The sequence below is a fragment of the Corythoichthys intestinalis genome, chromosome 22, assembly GCF_030265065.1.
Source record: "Corythoichthys intestinalis isolate RoL2023-P3 chromosome 22, ASM3026506v1, whole genome shotgun sequence".
Classification (NCBI taxonomy): domain Eukaryota; kingdom Metazoa; phylum Chordata; class Actinopteri; order Syngnathiformes; family Syngnathidae; genus Corythoichthys; species Corythoichthys intestinalis.
The window spans coordinates 468,415-486,371 of record NC_080416.1 but is presented as its reverse complement, the minus strand read 5'-3'; the positions used below and the strand labels follow the sequence as shown (position 1 = coordinate 486,371).

The window sequence follows — 17,957 nt, the reverse complement described above, 5'->3', positions numbered from 1 at the left end:
AGAAGACACTACAAATACCATACAAGTATGTACGGATGATTTCACATTACAATAGTGGTTTTGTTCACTTGAGGGCACTCCCAATGTCATTCAAAACTTCATAAAAGACCGCGATTAAGTTTTAAAAGGATAATTCACTCCATAGAAACAGTTGTACTTTTTTCTTTAAAAAGAGGTGATAAGAAACAAGAAAACGAGACGTGACCGTCATGTCATTTGTGCATTTTTTTTAATCAAACCATATACATTTTCATATTCATGCTGTTGTTTCTTTTCTTAATGCGTTTTTACAGCACTTAGAACAAGTCAGCATAGTACTGTTTACAAATGTGATATTCATGTTGCAAAGGTTTGTTCCTAAAGAATACATTATCATAATTATTAACAACAGTTGAAAATGACTGCTCAATGTACAGAGAAAAGCCAATCTGAAGTGCCGTTTCATGTCAGTCCTCTTTTCTTGATCACGGGTGGGACTTCTGTTGTTTCCAGAATCTCTTGACCTCACTGTGTCCGTGCGGTGTCACTACCATCACCCTGTGAGATACGTCTTGCCACACCAGACAATCCAGACCCTGCAGCAAAACACCTCAGTTAGACCGTGCGCTCACACCGATACAAAACGGGAACTTTGATATTATGAATGCAACCTCGGACCAAGGTTTTCCCATATGAAACATTGCAAATTGTCTCCTTACACATCTAGAAATGTGTGAGCAATACACATTACATGATTTTGCTTTACAGTCTCTAATGTTTCAAATGAACAAAATATTAAATGCACAGTGTTAGTAATACTGTGACGTAAAGTTGAATTGGATTTCATGGATCAGTTACCGCAAAAAAAGTAATTATAATCAGTGTTTGTCCTCACAACTGCACTTCTAAAAGAATGGTCAAGTTCCTTTTAAAAAAAACTGCGGATTGTTGTGAAAAGCCTCCCCAAAATACTTGATGCGGTGGGTGGACAAACGTCAACATAATCCATATGGATGGAGCAAATTCTTTTGGCAATACAGTGTGTCTTTTTAATGTCAACATGAGACAAACGGTATAGTGTAGAAAACAAAGTTAAAGGACAGTGACAAATAACTGACAGCAACACTGATTGCAAAAGAAAAATCAGTAAATAAATAATATGGGGATGTACAATCATGGACGAAATTATTGGCACCCCTGGAATTTTTCCCAGAAAATACACAGTTTTTCCCAGAAATTAACGCAATTACAAATGTTTTCAGTATGAATGTGTTTTTTGGGGGGGATTTGCATGAGGAAAACACAAAAAATCTGGATAGAAAAGTCAAAATGTACACAATTTTTCACATAATGCAAAAAATGGGCTGAACAAAATTGTTGGCACCCTGACCTCAATATTCAATTTTATTTCTATAGCCCTAAATCACAACAAGGTTGTCTCAAAGGGCTTTGCAGAGGCAATATGATACACAGTCAGAAACAGTAGATGAATTAAATAAAGTTCTAGTCCAAGTCATGGGCATCCTTCATCCGTAGACCCTACATGTCGGCAAGGAAAAACTCCAAAAACACTTTGGAAAAAATGAGAAACCTTGGGGAGAACCACAGTCAGGAGAGATCCACTCCCAGGACAGATAGACAAGATGCGTCAGGACTGCTAATGGGAGTTAGCAGACGGAGTTACGGTTTATAGAGATGCAATAAAGTGAGGGAACAAGAGGAGTTCCATCTAGCCAGATGAGATGAGAATATTTGGTTGCGCATCATCTAGAAGAAATAACGGAAAGCAATCGCTTCCTGTAACCACCCACAAGTTTCGTGCACGTCTCAGATGTTCCAGGTCTCTCAGATTTGAAGGGTGTCGTCTTGCAACAGCAATGTTGAGATCTCTCTATAGTTGTTCAATGAGATTTAGATCCGGACACATCGATCGCCACCTCAGAATTCTCCAGCGCTTTGTCTCCATGACCTCTGACGCAGACCCAGTTTTCTGATACTACCCTACATTCTGGCCCATAACATTTTGATAGTCTCCATATTTCATGACTTCTTGCACACTGTCAAGGCACCCAGTGCCAGAGGCAGCAAAACAAAACAAAACGACCCCGCCTTCACAGTATGCAAGGAGTCATGAAATACGGAGACTATCAAACTGTTTTGGGCCGGAATGTAGGGTGTAGTGTCAGAAAACTGGGTTTGTGTCAGAGGTCGTGGGTGTTCCAACAGGACAATGACCCAAAACATACCTCAAATAGCACCGAGAAATGGTTGAAGACCAGGGCCAGAAAAAAGAAAAGAACACAGTGCCTATTGCCAAACATGGTGAAGGTCCAATGATTTCGCTGCCTCTGGCACTGGGTGCCTTGACAGTGAGCGAGGAGTCATGAAATACAGAGACTATCAAAATGTTTTGGGCCGGATTGTAGGGTGTAGTGTCAGAAAACTGAGTCTGCGTCACGAGGTTATGGGTGATCCAACAAGACAATGACCCAAAATAGCACCAAGAAATGGTTGGAGACAAAGCACTGGAGAATTCTGAGGTAGCCATCGATGAGTTCGGATGTAAATCATACTGAACACTATGGAGAGATCTCAAAATTGCCGTTTCAAGAAGGCACCCTTCAACTCTGAGAGACCTGGAACAGTTTGCAAAAGAAGAGTGGTCCATAATTCCATCTGAGAGGTGCACGAAACTTGTTGATGGTTATAGCAAGCGACTGTTTTCTGTTATTTCTTCCAAATGATGTGCAACCAAAAATTGAGGTGTGTGTGTGTGTGTGTGCGCAAACAATTTTGTCCAGCCTATTTTGTGAGTTTTGTCCAAAATTGTGTCCATTTGGACTTTTTTCCTCAGCTGTTTTGTATTTTTCCAATGCACATCCAAGAAATAAAACACATTCATACTGAAAATATTTGTAATTGCGTTCATTTGTGTGAGAAATGCAGTATTTTCTGGAAATATTCCAGGGGTGCCAATAATTTCGACCACGACTGTAGCATTACATCAAGGTAGCGCTCGCTCACTCAGGAACGAGCGAGCGGCACCTCTGTGCTTGGAGTTGATTATGTTTAACGAGTGATCAAGGTACATTGGGTTCCCAAGGTCAAGTGGAAGGAGGGATCATAGGATGATTTTCTATTGCTATTCAAGGCAAAGAAAATATGATGTGAAAAGCGCCTCGATAAGACGTGACACTAATAGAGCCTCGCTAAAGAAGGTAGGTAATCAGATGCGGGTTATGGTAGACTAAAGTGCAGTTCAATCCAAAAAGTCTCTTGTAATTTGATGACGCATAGTTCACTTCAGGAGGTCATATTCTTGATTTGTTGGTCACGAATATTTATGAGCTCTTTTCATGGGACAACAATGAAGAAATGATGTCAAGGTAAAGGTGATGGACTGACCAAACGTAAAGCCCATTTATTATTTCTACGGTATAAGCTAGAAATAAAGTTTGAAAAAAGAGAGACCTGAGCTCTGTCTCGTAGCACCTCAAAATCAGCCTGGGAGAGAAACTGGTTGTAGAGCACACCTGCAAGGGACAAAATGATGAAAGGTATTCATTTCATGGTAGTAAATGTTTTCTCCGCTAGAGGGCTCTTTGGATGGGTGGGTGATGTTTCATTTCTTTAGATTTGTCTAGTCTGAATTCCATGATTTCTTTCAAAATTTTTAAACTACTAATGTAGTAGATTATATTTCACAACAGTAAAAGATGTTTGTATAGATGATGTTGTGCTGAGAAATAAAAACATGCCATTGTTATTGATACCACTGTTATCAGTTACTCATTACCTGATGAAGAAATAGTATCTTTTCTCATATTTACTGTTTGTATTACTCGAAGACACACAATATAAAATAAATGGCATTTATATCATAGTTAAGGAAAACAAGCATTATATATTTGACATAGGGCATAAGAGATACATGACGCCTTCTGATCACAGAAGCCCAACGTGTGCGTCGTGCAGCTGACTGGGAAAGATTGACGCTGACGAGGCAAGACATCTACAAGCCAACGTCTGCACCACCAACTCGCGCAGTCAGTTCTTCCGAACAGTCCAGAACAAATGGCGGGACATCTTGTCTTGACGAGCAACAACTGATAAGGAGGAACCCGCAACCGAGAAATGAACTCCCAGTACTCAGGTGGCGCTGAGGTGGCAAAATCCACAACCCTCGTTGCCCTGACAACAGTAACTCCCGAATTCTCCTGTCTAATCCACAAACAGACAATAATCCTAAACAACACTCAAGAACACTCTTCTCCTGCCCATAGCCCGCCCTGCGAGAGCCTTCAAAAAGAATGTGTAACTAATTGTGGTCATTTTTCTTAGGAACCTTTTGTTGACTTGTGATATGGTGACCCTGCAACGAGTCTGTCCCTCGCCTGGGTCTGTTGCTGTTTTGCCTTGCCGTTTGATCGCTGGCAACATGAATAAATTGTCAACTTTTTCGAAGCCTTTTTCCAGGTTTCAAAATAGAGTCAGTAGAAGGGGTTAAGACTACGGTGAACGTGTAGAGTTTGGCCTTTTGGCCGGGTCGTTGGAGCTGCGTCAGCTCGGTACAGGCGGTTCGGCTGGCATGATTCCGGCAGTCTGGCTATTCCTTCACTGAGTGTTCTTTTCACCTAACATATTTTTGGATGACGACTTTTACTTGAGTAATATTATTTTGATGAAACGCTACTTTTAGTTGAGTAGAACTTTTGGCTTCTCTATCAAAAGACCTAGGTCGGTAAATCCACTCACCCTCAGTGAATTGCAGTCTATCTCTCTCGAGCTCCCAAAGTCGGATCTGATCCGTTATGGTCGGAGGAAGCACTGGTGTCTGAAGCAAGAAGTGAAAAGTTAAAACATGTACTGTTATTTTTAATTTTGTACTGAATAAATCGCTACCTGCGTCAGCATGATAGGGTGCGCTCTGGTTCTTAGAAAGTGGATGATCTGCAAAATTAAAAGTAAAGCTGTACGATAAATGCAGTGATAAAAATCAGGTTTATGTGAATAACTGGGCGTCCAAACTTTTATATGCCACTGAATATTTGATTTGACCTTTTTTGAGGTGGTATTAAATCGAAAAAATGCTTAGTGTGGTACCTTATCTGCCATCATTTAGTTTTTTTTGGTGTGCATTTTGAGCTCGCTTTGTCAGGCCAACTTACACAATAATGACATTTATTTAGATGTTCGAGATTTAACATTTAAATTAGTCCTGTCAGTTGAAAGCGTTAATACCGATCATTGTTCCGATCATGTTTTTTGCTCCCGATCGTTTTAGTTTGAGTATCTGCCGATCCCGATATTTCCCGATCTGATTGCGTTTTTTGTTGTTGTTGTTGTTGTTCCCGATTCAATTCCAATCATTCCCGATAATTTTTCCCGACCATATACATTTTGGCAATGCATTAAGAAAAAAATGAATAAAACTTGGACGAATATATACATTCAACATACAGTACATAAGTACTGTATTTGTTTATTATGACAATAAATCCTCAAGATGGCATTTACATTTTTAACATTCTTTTTGTGAGAGGGATCCACGGATAGAAAAACTTGTCATTCTTAAAGGATAAATGTGACTTTGTATATTGTGACTAAATACTACCATCTAGTGTATTTGTTGAGCTTTCAGTAAATGATACTGCAGCCATTCAACCCAAATGCATGATGGGAAGTGCAACCATGACTGTGCGTAGGGGCACCAATTGATATTTCTTCTCTGTGTTAGGAAAGAAGATAGGGTGTTAAGAAAATGATCAACTACTACCTTTCTTCCCCTCATTGCCTCCCACGTTAATTTTAATTGCTGAGAGAGGGAATGTAAGGCTTTAGCCAAATACAATTAGGCTCCAAAGGCTGTCTAAATTCTCTCTACTCATTATACGCTGCGTTTAGCTCTGTATATTGGTAAATCGGCGCCTTTATAGATTGAACGCGACAATGCATGAGTGGGTCGTGCAGCGCATGCGTTAATTATTTAACGTGAATAATTAAGAAAAAATAATTACAGCAATAACGAAATAAATTTGATAGCCCTACTTTAAGCCAAAACTACTCTGGATTAGTGTATGACATTTTGTCTGTAACGTTATATAAAATTAGAAAACGATTTCAATAAAAAAAATATATATATAAAAAAAGGCATGTCCGATATTTTTTTGCCAATTCCGATACTTTGAAAATGACGTGATCCCGATCGATCGGGACATCTTTAGTTAATACTGGCATTAAAGTAAATTCCCTTTGACGTTGTTCGCACCCCTCTTAGTTTGGGACCTCCAGACAAGTGGATCGTTACACGGATGGGCTAAACAACAATCAAATCGATCGTAACGCAAAACATCAATCGTCATCATTCCGTTTTGTTTGTTGAATATCGCTCTGCCGTTTGTAGTACCTGTTGCGCCGTGATGCCGTTTGCAATGGCCTGTTGCACAGACTCTCTTGTCACCTGAGCCACCACCACATTAGGGAAGCGATACAACATTTCACTGAAGAGCGCTACAAGAGAAATCTGGAGCTCCGAGCCTGGGGAAAAACACAATCGGTTATTCACTTCATCTCATGCTAGTAGAAATGAAGACACCAGGGTCGATATATTTCAAATGCTTGGCATTTGCACAGACCATTGTTGTTTTTGTCAACAACGATGACAAAAATGTTTTGTCAACGAACAGTTTTCACATGAGTACAAAAATGCGCTTAAAAAAAAGAAATAAAAATGTGTCTTGGGAAACTAAAGACCAATGCTACTGTTCAATGACTAAAACGTATTTAAAGGGCTGTCAAAATTAACACTGTATCCAAGAGATTGCCTTGCCAGTACTCGGGGGGGGAAAAAGACATGCTAATGTGAGGCAAAGTTGTAGACATACTGGTGTAGGCGTAGATGCGGTAATTGGTTTCAACCACAATGAAGCCTGTGTCTCCGGTACCAGGAGCGGAGCCCGAGGAAAGGGAAGAAGAGTTGCTCGTGACTCCCGCTGCCAGACTGATGGCCAATCTGGTGGGATAGTAGCGCCTTGACTTTCGCTACACACGGGGACAGAAAAAAAGTCATCCAGGTCCTTTCTTAGTTAAGTATACTTGAGTAAATATCAAAGTCAAGTCAGAAAAATCGGACTCGCACTTAAAACATAAACAAACTACCATATTTTCGTACTATAAGCTTCTACTTTTTTTTTTTCGCAGTTTCTACCCAGCTGCTTTTATAAGGAAGCGGTTTATTTATGTATTTTTCTTTTGTCAAGCAAGCTTCATATTTTCTCGTTAAAAATACAAAAATTGGATACTATCTGCTGCTACAAAAGAACAATTTTAAATGGAAGGACATGCACTATTTGCTACGACAAGACAATGCGATGCTAGCATTGATAAGCCGTTTTCAACTGGCACTCAGAGGACTTCATTGCCACAGTATGCAACCACATCGCTGCTATATAAGGTTGAAGGGAATAGTATATTTTCTCGTATTTACCGTTCGACTGATTGTATTACTCTAAAACACCCAATATAAAATGAATAACAATAATATCATAGGAAAACAAGCAGAATACATTTGACATAGGGCATAAGAGCTACATGACGCCTTTTGACCAAGGAAGCCCAATGCATGCGTCACGCAGCTGATTGGGCAAGATGGATGCTGACAACCAGGTAATAGGCAAGACATCTACAAGGCCACGTCTGCACCACCAACTCTCGCAAGCAGTTCTCCCGGATATTCCAGAACAAATGGCGGGACGTCCTGTCCCAACACAAGGAACACCGGAGAACACCCGATATCCAACTGATAACACGACTGATAAGACTCCAAGCGTCCCTTTGACGCTGGGGCGGGCAAAATCTCCCATTGAGGTTGCCCCAGTAACGGTGACTCAGCAACGAACTAAACAGCCCAAACTGCGATAGAAGATAATCCTGAACAACGGCCAAAACACACCCCTCTTCCTGCCCAGAGCAACCTCTCACAAGCCTTCAAAAAGACTGAATGTTAACTAATCGTTGTCATTTTTCTTGGGAACCTTTTGTTGACTTGTATTATGGTGACCCTGGAACGAGTGCCTCCTCGCCTGGGTCTGTTGCTGTTTTGCCTTGCCGTTTGATCGCTGTCGACCTGAATAAATTGTCAACTTGTCTTTCGAAGCCTTTTTCCAGCTTTCAAAATGGAGTCAGTCCAAGGGCTTAAGACTAAGGTGAACACGAGTTTGGCCTTTTGGCCGGGGTTCTGCCGGTCCGGGTCGTTGCGGTTCGGCTGGCGTGATTCCGGCAGTCTGGCTACAAGGTCAGATTCCTTTAAAGTTTAGCGCTAGCTGTTAACTGCTTTTTAGAGGATTTTATCCACTTCAAGTTTAGAAGGCAAGGTAAATATCGTTGCAAACGTTAGTTTGTTTTTAAGCAAGTAACGTGTTGGTGATGTAGATGCCTGTTTATCTGGTTAATAAACATAGTTTTGATTTATGAAATATTTCTGTCTAACATCTATGTAAATATCCAATGTTAAGATATGGACACCTGCGGCTTATAGTCAGGTACGGCATATATGTGGATTTATTTCTAAAATTTTGTGAAATTTGGCTATTGCTGCTTATAATCAGGTGCGCTTTATGGTCCAGAAATTACAGTAATGTCACCCAAAAACCTGAGAGTATTATTTTGAATAGAAGTGAATGAATCTGTTCCAACAAAATAAAATGACTTCTTCGTAACTGTTGATTGTGTAAATGACTAAATTCACATTGCTTGCTCGAGAGCAAAAATTTCCATACTCCTTTCATGACACTTGGATTTATGGACTAATATTTTTTTTGGGGGGGGGGGGGGGGGGGGGGTCAAAAATTCGGATTTTACATGGCAGAAGTGATGCAAGCAGACTTGATGGAAGCCAGCGTTGTTTTACTGCAGCGATAAATCTGCTTCCCCATGAGGGTCATTGTGCCTCTCCTCATCTCAGGAAATAGTTCTTGAAGGGACTGTAACAAAAGCTCTGCCTACCTTCCTCTGAAAGACCAGTCCAAATTCCCGAAGGTGCTGCAGAAATGTGAGCAACGACTCGCTCATGCCCTCCACCGAGTAATCCTGAGGTTGAAAAATACATCCTCGTTAACCACGGGAAAATAAAAACGAAGCAAGAAATGGATCTAACTCAGGTTTATTTCTGTGCACTCACTCTGCCCAATGTTGAGAAACTGAGCTGGAACAGAAATGACAATATCTCCACCAGGCCCATCCCTCTTGACTAGGAAAGAAACAACACATGACATTACATTTTTTTCAAATCTCGAATACCCACATACTCTATATTGTACAAGTCCTCCTAACGAGACAGTCGTTGCAGATTTGCAACAACGACTACTGTAAATGCTAATCGGCTAATTAATCCACGTTCATATTTTATACAGTATTTGACTTGATTTTTGCCAGCACAGTGGCTCTACCAGTTTCAATCGGGACGTCGCAACAATAATCACAGACGGCAACAAATCGTTTATTTCAGATGATCGGTAGGCCCTGAAGGAATAGTATCTCTTCTCATATTTACCGTTTAACTGTTTGTAATACTCTAATATACCCAAAATAAAATACATAGCATTAATACCATATTTTAAGGAAAACAAGCAGAATATATTTGACATAGGGCATAAGAGATACATGACGCCTTCTGACCACGGAAGCCCAACGCGTGCATCATGTAGCTGACTGAGCATGATGGATGCTGACAACCAGATAATAGGCAAGACATCTACAAGCCCACGTCTGCAACACCAAACCCCGCAATCAGCTCTTCAGGACAGTCCAGAACAAATGGCGGGGCGACCTGTACTACCACAACATCCGATAACAAAAACAACTCCCAAGTTTGATAGCTCTACGTCTGTGAGGCGCGCTGAACCTCCCACCTCAGTTGCTTCAATAACCACGACCCAGCACCGGTGACACATGAACTTGACCGCCCAAGTCTGCAACAGAAGAAGATCCAAAAACACCGCCCTTCCTGCCCACGGCTTGTCCCGTCAGAGTCTTCAAAAAGACTGAATGGTTAACTGATCGTTGTAATTTTTTTCTCGGGAATCTTTTGTTGACTTTTGATATGGCGACCCTGGCACGAGTCTGCCTCCTCGCCTGGGTCCGTTGCCGTCTTGCCTTGCCGTTTGATCACTGTCGACCTGAATAAATTGTCAACTTGTGTTTCAAAGCCTTTTTCCAGCTTTCAAAATGGAGACAGTACAATGGGTTAAGACTAAGGTGAACGCGTGGAGTTTGGCCTTTTGGGCGGGTTGCCGGACTTTCGCCAGCCTGGGTCTTGCCAGCCTGGGTCATTGGAGCTGCACCAGCGCCATCCCGGCGGGCGTTATTCTGGCACTCTGGCTAAAGGGTCAGATTCCTTCAGCCCTCACTTTATTATAGACCAGTGGTTCTTAATCTTGCTGATGGTACCAAAACCCACTAGTTTCACATGTGGATTCACCGAACCCTTCGGGATTGTGAATTGGGAGCAAACCGGTCCAAAACCTGGTCTAAAAAGCCACTTTGCCTAGATTTAATCAGCGTACGAAAATAGTGCTAGAACCCCTTAGACTGAGGGTGTCAAACCAATCCCAGAAAGGGCCAAGTGGGTGCAGGTTTGCTTTCCAACCAATGAAGAGGACACCTTTTCACCAATCAGATCTTTGACATGTGTAATCAGTTCAATTTTGTCAGGTGCTGCTTGTTTCAGCAGGAAGTTCATTGGTTAAACTCTCTGCGTTGTATCGGTTGGAACAAAATCCAGCACCCAGTTGGGCCTTTCTGGAATCGGTTTGACACCTGTGCCTTAGACTTACTCACCGAAGCCCTGGGGTTTGATCGAACCCAGGTTAAGAACCACTGTTATAGACACAGTGGCATAACTCATCTACCATTATATAATGTAGGTACCTGAGCAGTTTTAAGGTACTGCAGGGTGAAATACCACAGTTGAGAGGCCGTGTCCAGCAGAAGGAATTGAAAGCCAGCAGAGGTGATGGAGGGGGCCTCCCCTGCCTCACTGGAAAACAGAGAAGGCCTCACAATCCCAGTTTCTATTGGTTAAAACATCATCGGATTAGATACAGTCAATTTAGCAACTGGATCGATATGGACGTACGCCTTGAAGAAAAAAAGCGTGACGAAGGCGGAATTGAGCAGACGAGCGGTTGTGATGACGTTTGTGTGATTGTCACATCTTCAATAAAGCCATATTTCTTTCACCATTTAGGGAACAATCATTTGTATGTAATGTGGGTGCAAATCTCATTTTATGTCTGCGTAAAAAAAAAAAAAAAAAGGAAAAAATCCCAAAATAAAATACAACCATCTCTGCTGAGAACAAATATAATAAATACTCAGGCTTTTTCACATCAAGAGCTATTAACGTACCTTTTCATGAGGCCCGCTTGAGTCAGCAGCTGAGCCAAGTCCTGACTGACAGCAGCACTCGGAGAACCCACCATGAAGTGCAGGATCACCTCCCAGCGCTCCATGGCGTAACGGTCCAAACTCTCTATATCGCGCGCGTGCCGATCGGGGCCCAGACTGCTGCCTTCGTCCGCCCACGCTCGGCCCCTGTGAAGTCGCGGTCGCCAATAAAAATTCACGCGTATCGACCTCGTCGAGTCCGATACCGTACATTCAGCTTGAAAATTGTGATCGAAAAAGGCAGCGAAAGAGGCGTCGCGACGAACCCGGGGAGCGGACGTACCCGCCGAGGAGCGCGATCCTCAGGTTGTCTTTGAACACCGGATTAAGGATGTATCCCTGCAGACCGCCTTGCAGTTGCTGACTGTGCCAAAGTCTGAGTCCTGCCAGCACCGACACGCAGTCATCGTGATCCCTGGAAAAATAAATTGACTCCCATGTTTTTTGCCACTAAAAAAAAAACCAGAAGGCAGTTCTACTTTGACTTTTGCAGGAAGATGTTGGTAAATCAGTCATAAAATGAGTAAGGATTTATTAGAGATATGATAAATGTGGGGTCGGACAGTACAGCTACGATTCCATCTTAATCTCAGTTTTTGGACCAAGGTTTGGCATGTTTGCAGTTTTGTATCCAAAGAAAACTACATATCACTCACTTCTGACTTTCTTTATTCACCCATAATGCCACCGCTGCCTGTGGAAGAGGTTGATCTAGGAACAGCATCCGCATCACATAGTTTTTGGCAAAGGACGGAAGCTCCCTGCCAAATCCAAGCATGTTACATGAAACCTAAGTCACGATGGCAATGTTTAAGTAACAAATATTACCTGTAGACTGCCAAACATGTTGCTGGATGATTGTATAGTCGGTCTAAAATCTCTGGACTCAACTCTCTGAGGTATTCATGCAAATTCTTGCACTGCAGCTGGACTCGCAGCTTCATTGTTTATTTATTCACCGATGGTGAAAGTCATACAAATTTTGCACTTTGCGCAAAATAGTGATAAAACAAACCTAAATAGAGAGCCTCGTCGGAGACAGCCTGTGTAATCGTCACGGTGGCGAAAGAGGTTCCATTGGCTTATGTTATATTTATAAAAAGCTTTATTTAACTACAAAACTGGTGTCAAAAGACTAAAGACTGAAGCCGCATTGTTGTCGCTTGCAAGATGCACTACAGCTTCCGGGTCACGTGATATTCATTGTGCGCTCTTACTGGGTTAGCATCTTTCTTCGTGATTGTCAAATAGGGTCGTTGAAATACTTCAATGCACGACTGCCATCTAGAGTCTAGTTTTATAGTGGCAAAATAGTGCAACTGACAAAGCGGTGTGGCAAATTGTTATACAGTATTTTCTTTTATAGGAATATTGTGAAATGTGGGAGTAAACCACAATATTCGAGTTTATCTAGTTCACCACTAATCTATCTACGATTAATCAGTAGGTTGAACGTGCCGCCATTTAACAGATCAAATGCATTTCAGAACTCTGTAGTGTTGTATTAAGAAAACCTATAAAAAATATATGGCGGAAAACACAGACAAGGCTGAAAAAGCAGTTTCTGCTCTTACACCCCTCTTTAAAATAAACTGCTCTATATTATGCCAAACAACTGTTGTGTTTGATAGAACAATATGCTGCCATTGCAGATTAATGGCGCATCAAGCCCCCAAACTGTTTTTGTCCGTTTTACCCTGGAAACCCCCGTTTACAGACGTTGTGAACCCGCTTGTTTCAACCCAGCCGTAAAACTAATGTAATCAATTATATTCATTATTCAAAATGTCTAATTTTTAGCTTAGAATCATTAATTGGTCTAATATTTCGTTTAGAAAAAAAAAAAAAACTTTTAAAAAATCGTTCACTCGAATATTTTAAACTGTTAAACAGATTATGTCACAATGAAAAAATGGTGTCAGTAAAAAAAAGTCAGATATCTACCTCATAACTGTCGCTTAATTGGATTTTTTTTTTGTTACCGTCGCATTTTCTCCAATATGTTCGATGCTAATCGACCCAAAGAAAATCTGAAAAAAATGTTTAAAGGGCTAAATATATGAAAGTCTTGACCATTCCTTGATGTCCGTGATTTTTGCATCGCGATTCTTGTTATATTACCATAATTCACCCATAAAATTCCCCAAAAATCCAGCTATGGCCATTCACACCTGTGTCTTGACACTCAGTGATACATGCTACATGTAGTTTTAATATCTCGTTAAAGTCATGGCGTCTTTAATTCTGCTCTTTCATGCTCACACCTCCAGATAGGGTTTTGCTGTTTAATATAACTACTACTAGCCAGTCTTATTATCTTTATTATTAATATAATATCTAGCTCGCCACTAGCTAATCATTCTTGGATTAGTCAATAGGTTGAACGTGCTGCCCCTTAACAGATCAAATGCATTTCAGAACTGAGTTGTTGCATAAAGAAAATCTATAAAAATATATCTAAAGTATAAGCATTTAATTGTGACATCTATAGTGCAAAATACAAAATGTCAGTTCAACAAATGTTTTATAGAATACAATACATACAGAAATATTACAGCGATTAAGAAAAAAAAATTTACACCAAAATATTGGGACAAGATTGAAGTAAAAGTTTAACAATGCAGGTGCTGTCCTTAAATTCAATCCCGTCTCTTTAGCAAAACATAAAAGCGGAGCAGCCACACGGAAATCCTCTCAGGAGTCTTCCTTCTCTTGAAACCTGTAACAGTACAATCATCAACCAATACATACCAGTGTCACTTTATGTTCAGTTCATTTTGTCTGCACTTCTACAGTGGTACTTCAACATACGATTGCTTCGACACACGACCTTCTCGACATCCGACGTAAAATTTGACCCGCCATTTGTTTCTACGTCTGAAGACACGCTCGAAATACGAGGACATGACAGCGCTGCAAACAAGTGCAATTCGGATTTTCTTGTGAGAGAAATCAACACAAGTTCCGAGAAAGTTAGTGCGGGTGGCGAAGTGAAAAAGGCGGCGCTCCCAGCGACGAAACCCCGAGGCGCAATGAAGGTGAGGGCCGGCTCTCAGCAATCGGCCGCGGTGGAGAGCCAGGCCGAAAGCCTCCGGGGAAGAAGCCCCAGAACGCCACGATCGGCGGGGGCAAGGGGGCCCGTCCCCGCGAACCGAGGCGCTTTCGCATGATTTATTTCAGAACTTGTGCAACACAACACGCCTACCGTCCTCTCCAGTTGACGGCAACAACAAAACATTAAAAAGTAAAATAGAACCGCGCTTTTTATCTCAGCGTAGCCACGTGGTGTGTTCAGGTACAGCAATAAAAGTCCGCCACATTAGAACCCAACTCGTTAGATTATTACAGGAATGATTATTCCAGTTTTTATGAATAAATTATGTGTTTTGCTATGTGTAATTGCCATTTGTAATAGTACCAGCAGTATTTAGCTGCGGAACACATTAATTGAATCATAATGTATTCTTATGGGAAAATCCTGCTCGACATACGACCATTTCGACTTACAAACAAGGTCCCGGAACCAATTAACTTCGTATGTAGCGGTACCACTGTAGATGAGTTGAATTGTTCTTATATCAAAATTCAACTAAATGTGAGATGTGTCTACCTGCAGTGTACACAAGTGAAGAAGACGGTCTGGCCTTCGTCTGCAGATCTCATTTGCCTGGTGTGATAAATCATGCCTTCTTTATTGCAGCGGGAACAACGTCTGTCGATCTAAAAAAGAAAACAAAATCGTCAAACGTCAGTGATGACCATAATTACACTGGAGAGAGAGACTGGACACATAATATCCCATCTTACCACAGGACCCTTCATTTTAGACTCATCGCTATCCTCTTGAACCAGAGAGGACTTGTCCAATGGATTAAAGACAACAGTTGAGCGAATTTCCCGACCTGAAAACTCTAAGCAAAACATGAACACGCAATTCTGGTAAATCAAGAAATTGGTAGTTTGATATAGTATTAGGGCCCTAGAAAGACAAAAATAGGACTACGAGCTCAGTCGTAGGAAAGGTATAGCTGGATGTACCCGATACAGCGATGGAGAAGGAACAGCGGGGACACCGCACGGCGTTTAGAAGCCCTGGTAGAGGAAGAACATTCCCACACTCTGGACAGAAGTTGGGATCGCCGCGAAAACAAGACATCTCTGTATTGAGGAAAGATAGCCTTCACTTAGTGTTCATATTCACTCATAAAGCAGTAAAGTGCAAACGGGGAACGTATGTGTTCAGAAAGAAGATCGATATGCAGCACATGTCGATACAGCACTACAACTGTTACGTGCATGTTAAGTAAGCCGTTTCGCATCGGTAAACACGATTGCTACAAACCTTTAAGTTGTCAAAATAACTTTGATAATAAAAAGTTTTCGCTTTCGTCTTGCTTTTGTTGCCAGTTTACGACTTGTAAGCTTTCGCATTCGTGGGTCCCACAAGACTTTAAGCACAATATAACGCGTATGTAGAACTAGATGAGATGATGTGTGCCAACCGGAACGGCCATCTTGTGTCAGTGACATTTGATAAACATGGGGCTTGTCATTTCAAATATCTATCCATTTTCAACCGTCTTGGTTTTTCATAGATGTCAGAGATGCGGTCAAGGAAAGGCATCTTTCCAAAAAATAATTTTCAACATCAAGCGTCAGTAATGGCCACGTGAACGCGGTTATAAACTAAAGTGAGAATCCGGCAAGATTCCGCCGAGTTAAGAAATTCCACGCGCCTTGTACTAGCTACGCCTGAAAAGTGTACTGCTTTAAGATGGCCCCGCCCGCTCGTCCTATTTACAACTAGTTATGTACACACGTAATATTATATCTATGGTAAAAAGAGACTTTGAGGTCGCGCGAAAATGACGTCGATACTTTCCTTCTCGTGAAAAGATGAAACTTTTTGGTGAATAATTGCTTAAAGTATTACTCATTGTTTTTTTTCTCTGATGTGCAATGTTTGGAATGTTTGTACCCCCTGGCATGTTTGTGTTTGTATTATTTTGTTTTTTTCTTGTGTATTATTGATTCTTCTTCTACTTTTTGCTTTGTATTGTTGTTTGTTCTGTCTACCATTTTGTTTTTAATAAAAAAATATAATACAAAAAAACCCATTGTGTTATAAGTAGATTCAAAAGGAACATTGATGTATGTTGCCCCTTTCTTGGGGATCTATTCGCACTTAGACTCTTTAAAAAAAAAAAAAAAAAAATTTATAAGGACAGCAAATGTCGGAAACATTTATAGAATGACCGTTTCCTACATAAACTTTTCAAAAACTCTTACAAGGGCCTTCTTGTGCACCATTACAAACATATAAAGCAGGGGTCGGGAACCTATTTGGCTGAGAGCCATGAACACCACATATTTTTAAAATTAATTCCGTGAGAGCCATACAATACTAGTATGTTGAAAACTACAAATACAAGTAATGTGTGCATTTATTCAATACTTTTAAAGTACAATAAGTCTCTAAATTCTTTTTAATAACAGTTATGCTGTTGCTAATCAATGATGGTATTTCTTACCGTTAATGCGACTTCTGGTGCTGCATAGTTTTGCTGATTTGTAGTCTGGTTGCTACTTGGTAGGGTTAAGCTTCATGCAGGGGTTGAGAAACTTATGCACGGAGCACCATCAGCGAACACGGAAACAAGTTTATCCATTGGTAGATTTTTTTTCTTTACCAAACTCAGTGAAGGAATTGAATAAATCCTCCCCTCTTGTTGTCCCTTTCATAGTCAAACCCTTGCAATCACGCTGAACTGTGATGAATAGCTTACGTCAGTTGACTCATCCAAAGCGAGAGAAAAAAAACGGTGTCGCATTTATGTCCTGCTTAAAAGTACGATACTCCTAGTCTTTTTTTCCTTTTTGCCATTTTCTCAAAAGGGTTTGTAAAATTAAATGCCAACGCGGAAAACGAAACTGAAAACAATTCCTGATCTCATGCACATGCTATTTTCAACAGCAAAATGCAGCAACCCCACTTGAACATTGTCTCTGCCTCATCTGCGTTGCCTATGTGATTGATAGACACAACGACATGTATGTTTGCCACTTTCCCACTAAAATTACTGCCAAACGGTTTTCTACTCGCCAGTTGTATTATAGACTACGTATCCCATGATCACCCTGGGCTCATGCAGCCAATGGCATGGGACTTGGGGGGGGATCTTACGTAGCGCATCTAGGTTGCTATTTGATGATATATAGTGTGAAGTGCGGGAGTGTTGTCGGAGCATTAAAAAAGTTAACATATGCCACAAAAGCGACGTCTGCTCATTACTGCACAACACCAGCATATGACCGGTGACTGTCGCAGTTTTATGCAATGGAGTATAATGAAACTTTTTTTTTTTTTAAATATTTAAAGATTTGTCTACGGGCCAGACGCAGCCGTCAAAAGAGCCAGATTGGTCTCGTGAGCCATTGGTTGCCGACCCCTTATCTAAAGTATTGTCAATTAAGAATCCCTGTGTTCGTTACTCGTTTCTGCCCTAAAGCCCTCTTCTGCCCATTTTCTGAAT

At 41.1% G+C, this 17,957-nt stretch overlaps 2 protein-coding genes across 2 annotated transcripts; both read right to left on the bottom strand.

The window, feature by feature from the left end:
• Positions 1 to 210: 210 nt before the first annotated feature.
• gtf2h4 (general transcription factor IIH, polypeptide 4) lies at positions 211 to 12,623 on the bottom strand. The gene is made up of 13 exons (XM_057827180.1): positions 12,253 to 12,623; positions 12,081 to 12,185; positions 11,708 to 11,839; positions 11,386 to 11,571; positions 10,906 to 11,014; positions 9,158 to 9,226; positions 8,983 to 9,066; positions 6,864 to 7,020; positions 6,386 to 6,516; positions 4,882 to 4,929; positions 4,735 to 4,813; positions 3,451 to 3,512; positions 211 to 575 (listed from the first exon to the last, which is right to left on the bottom strand). Exons 1-13 carry the CDS (start codon positions 12,366 to 12,368, stop codon positions 465 to 467), a joined length of 1,389 nt encoding a protein of 462 aa, XP_057683163.1. The 5' UTR covers positions 12,369 to 12,623; the 3' UTR covers positions 211 to 464.
• A 1,119-nt stretch (positions 12,624 to 13,742) lies between these two features.
• Positions 13,743 to 16,140, bottom strand: polr1h (RNA polymerase I subunit H). Its single transcript, XM_057827540.1, has 5 exons — positions 15,767 to 16,140; positions 15,463 to 15,582; positions 15,232 to 15,335; positions 15,035 to 15,144; positions 13,743 to 14,143 (listed from the first exon to the last, which is right to left on the bottom strand). The coding sequence occupies exons 2-5, from the start codon at positions 15,578 to 15,580 to the stop codon at positions 14,119 to 14,121; spliced, it is 357 nt and encodes a 118-aa protein (XP_057683523.1). The 5' UTR covers positions 15,581 to 15,582; positions 15,767 to 16,140; the 3' UTR covers positions 13,743 to 14,118.
• Between the last annotated feature and the right edge of the window lie 1,817 nt (positions 16,141 to 17,957).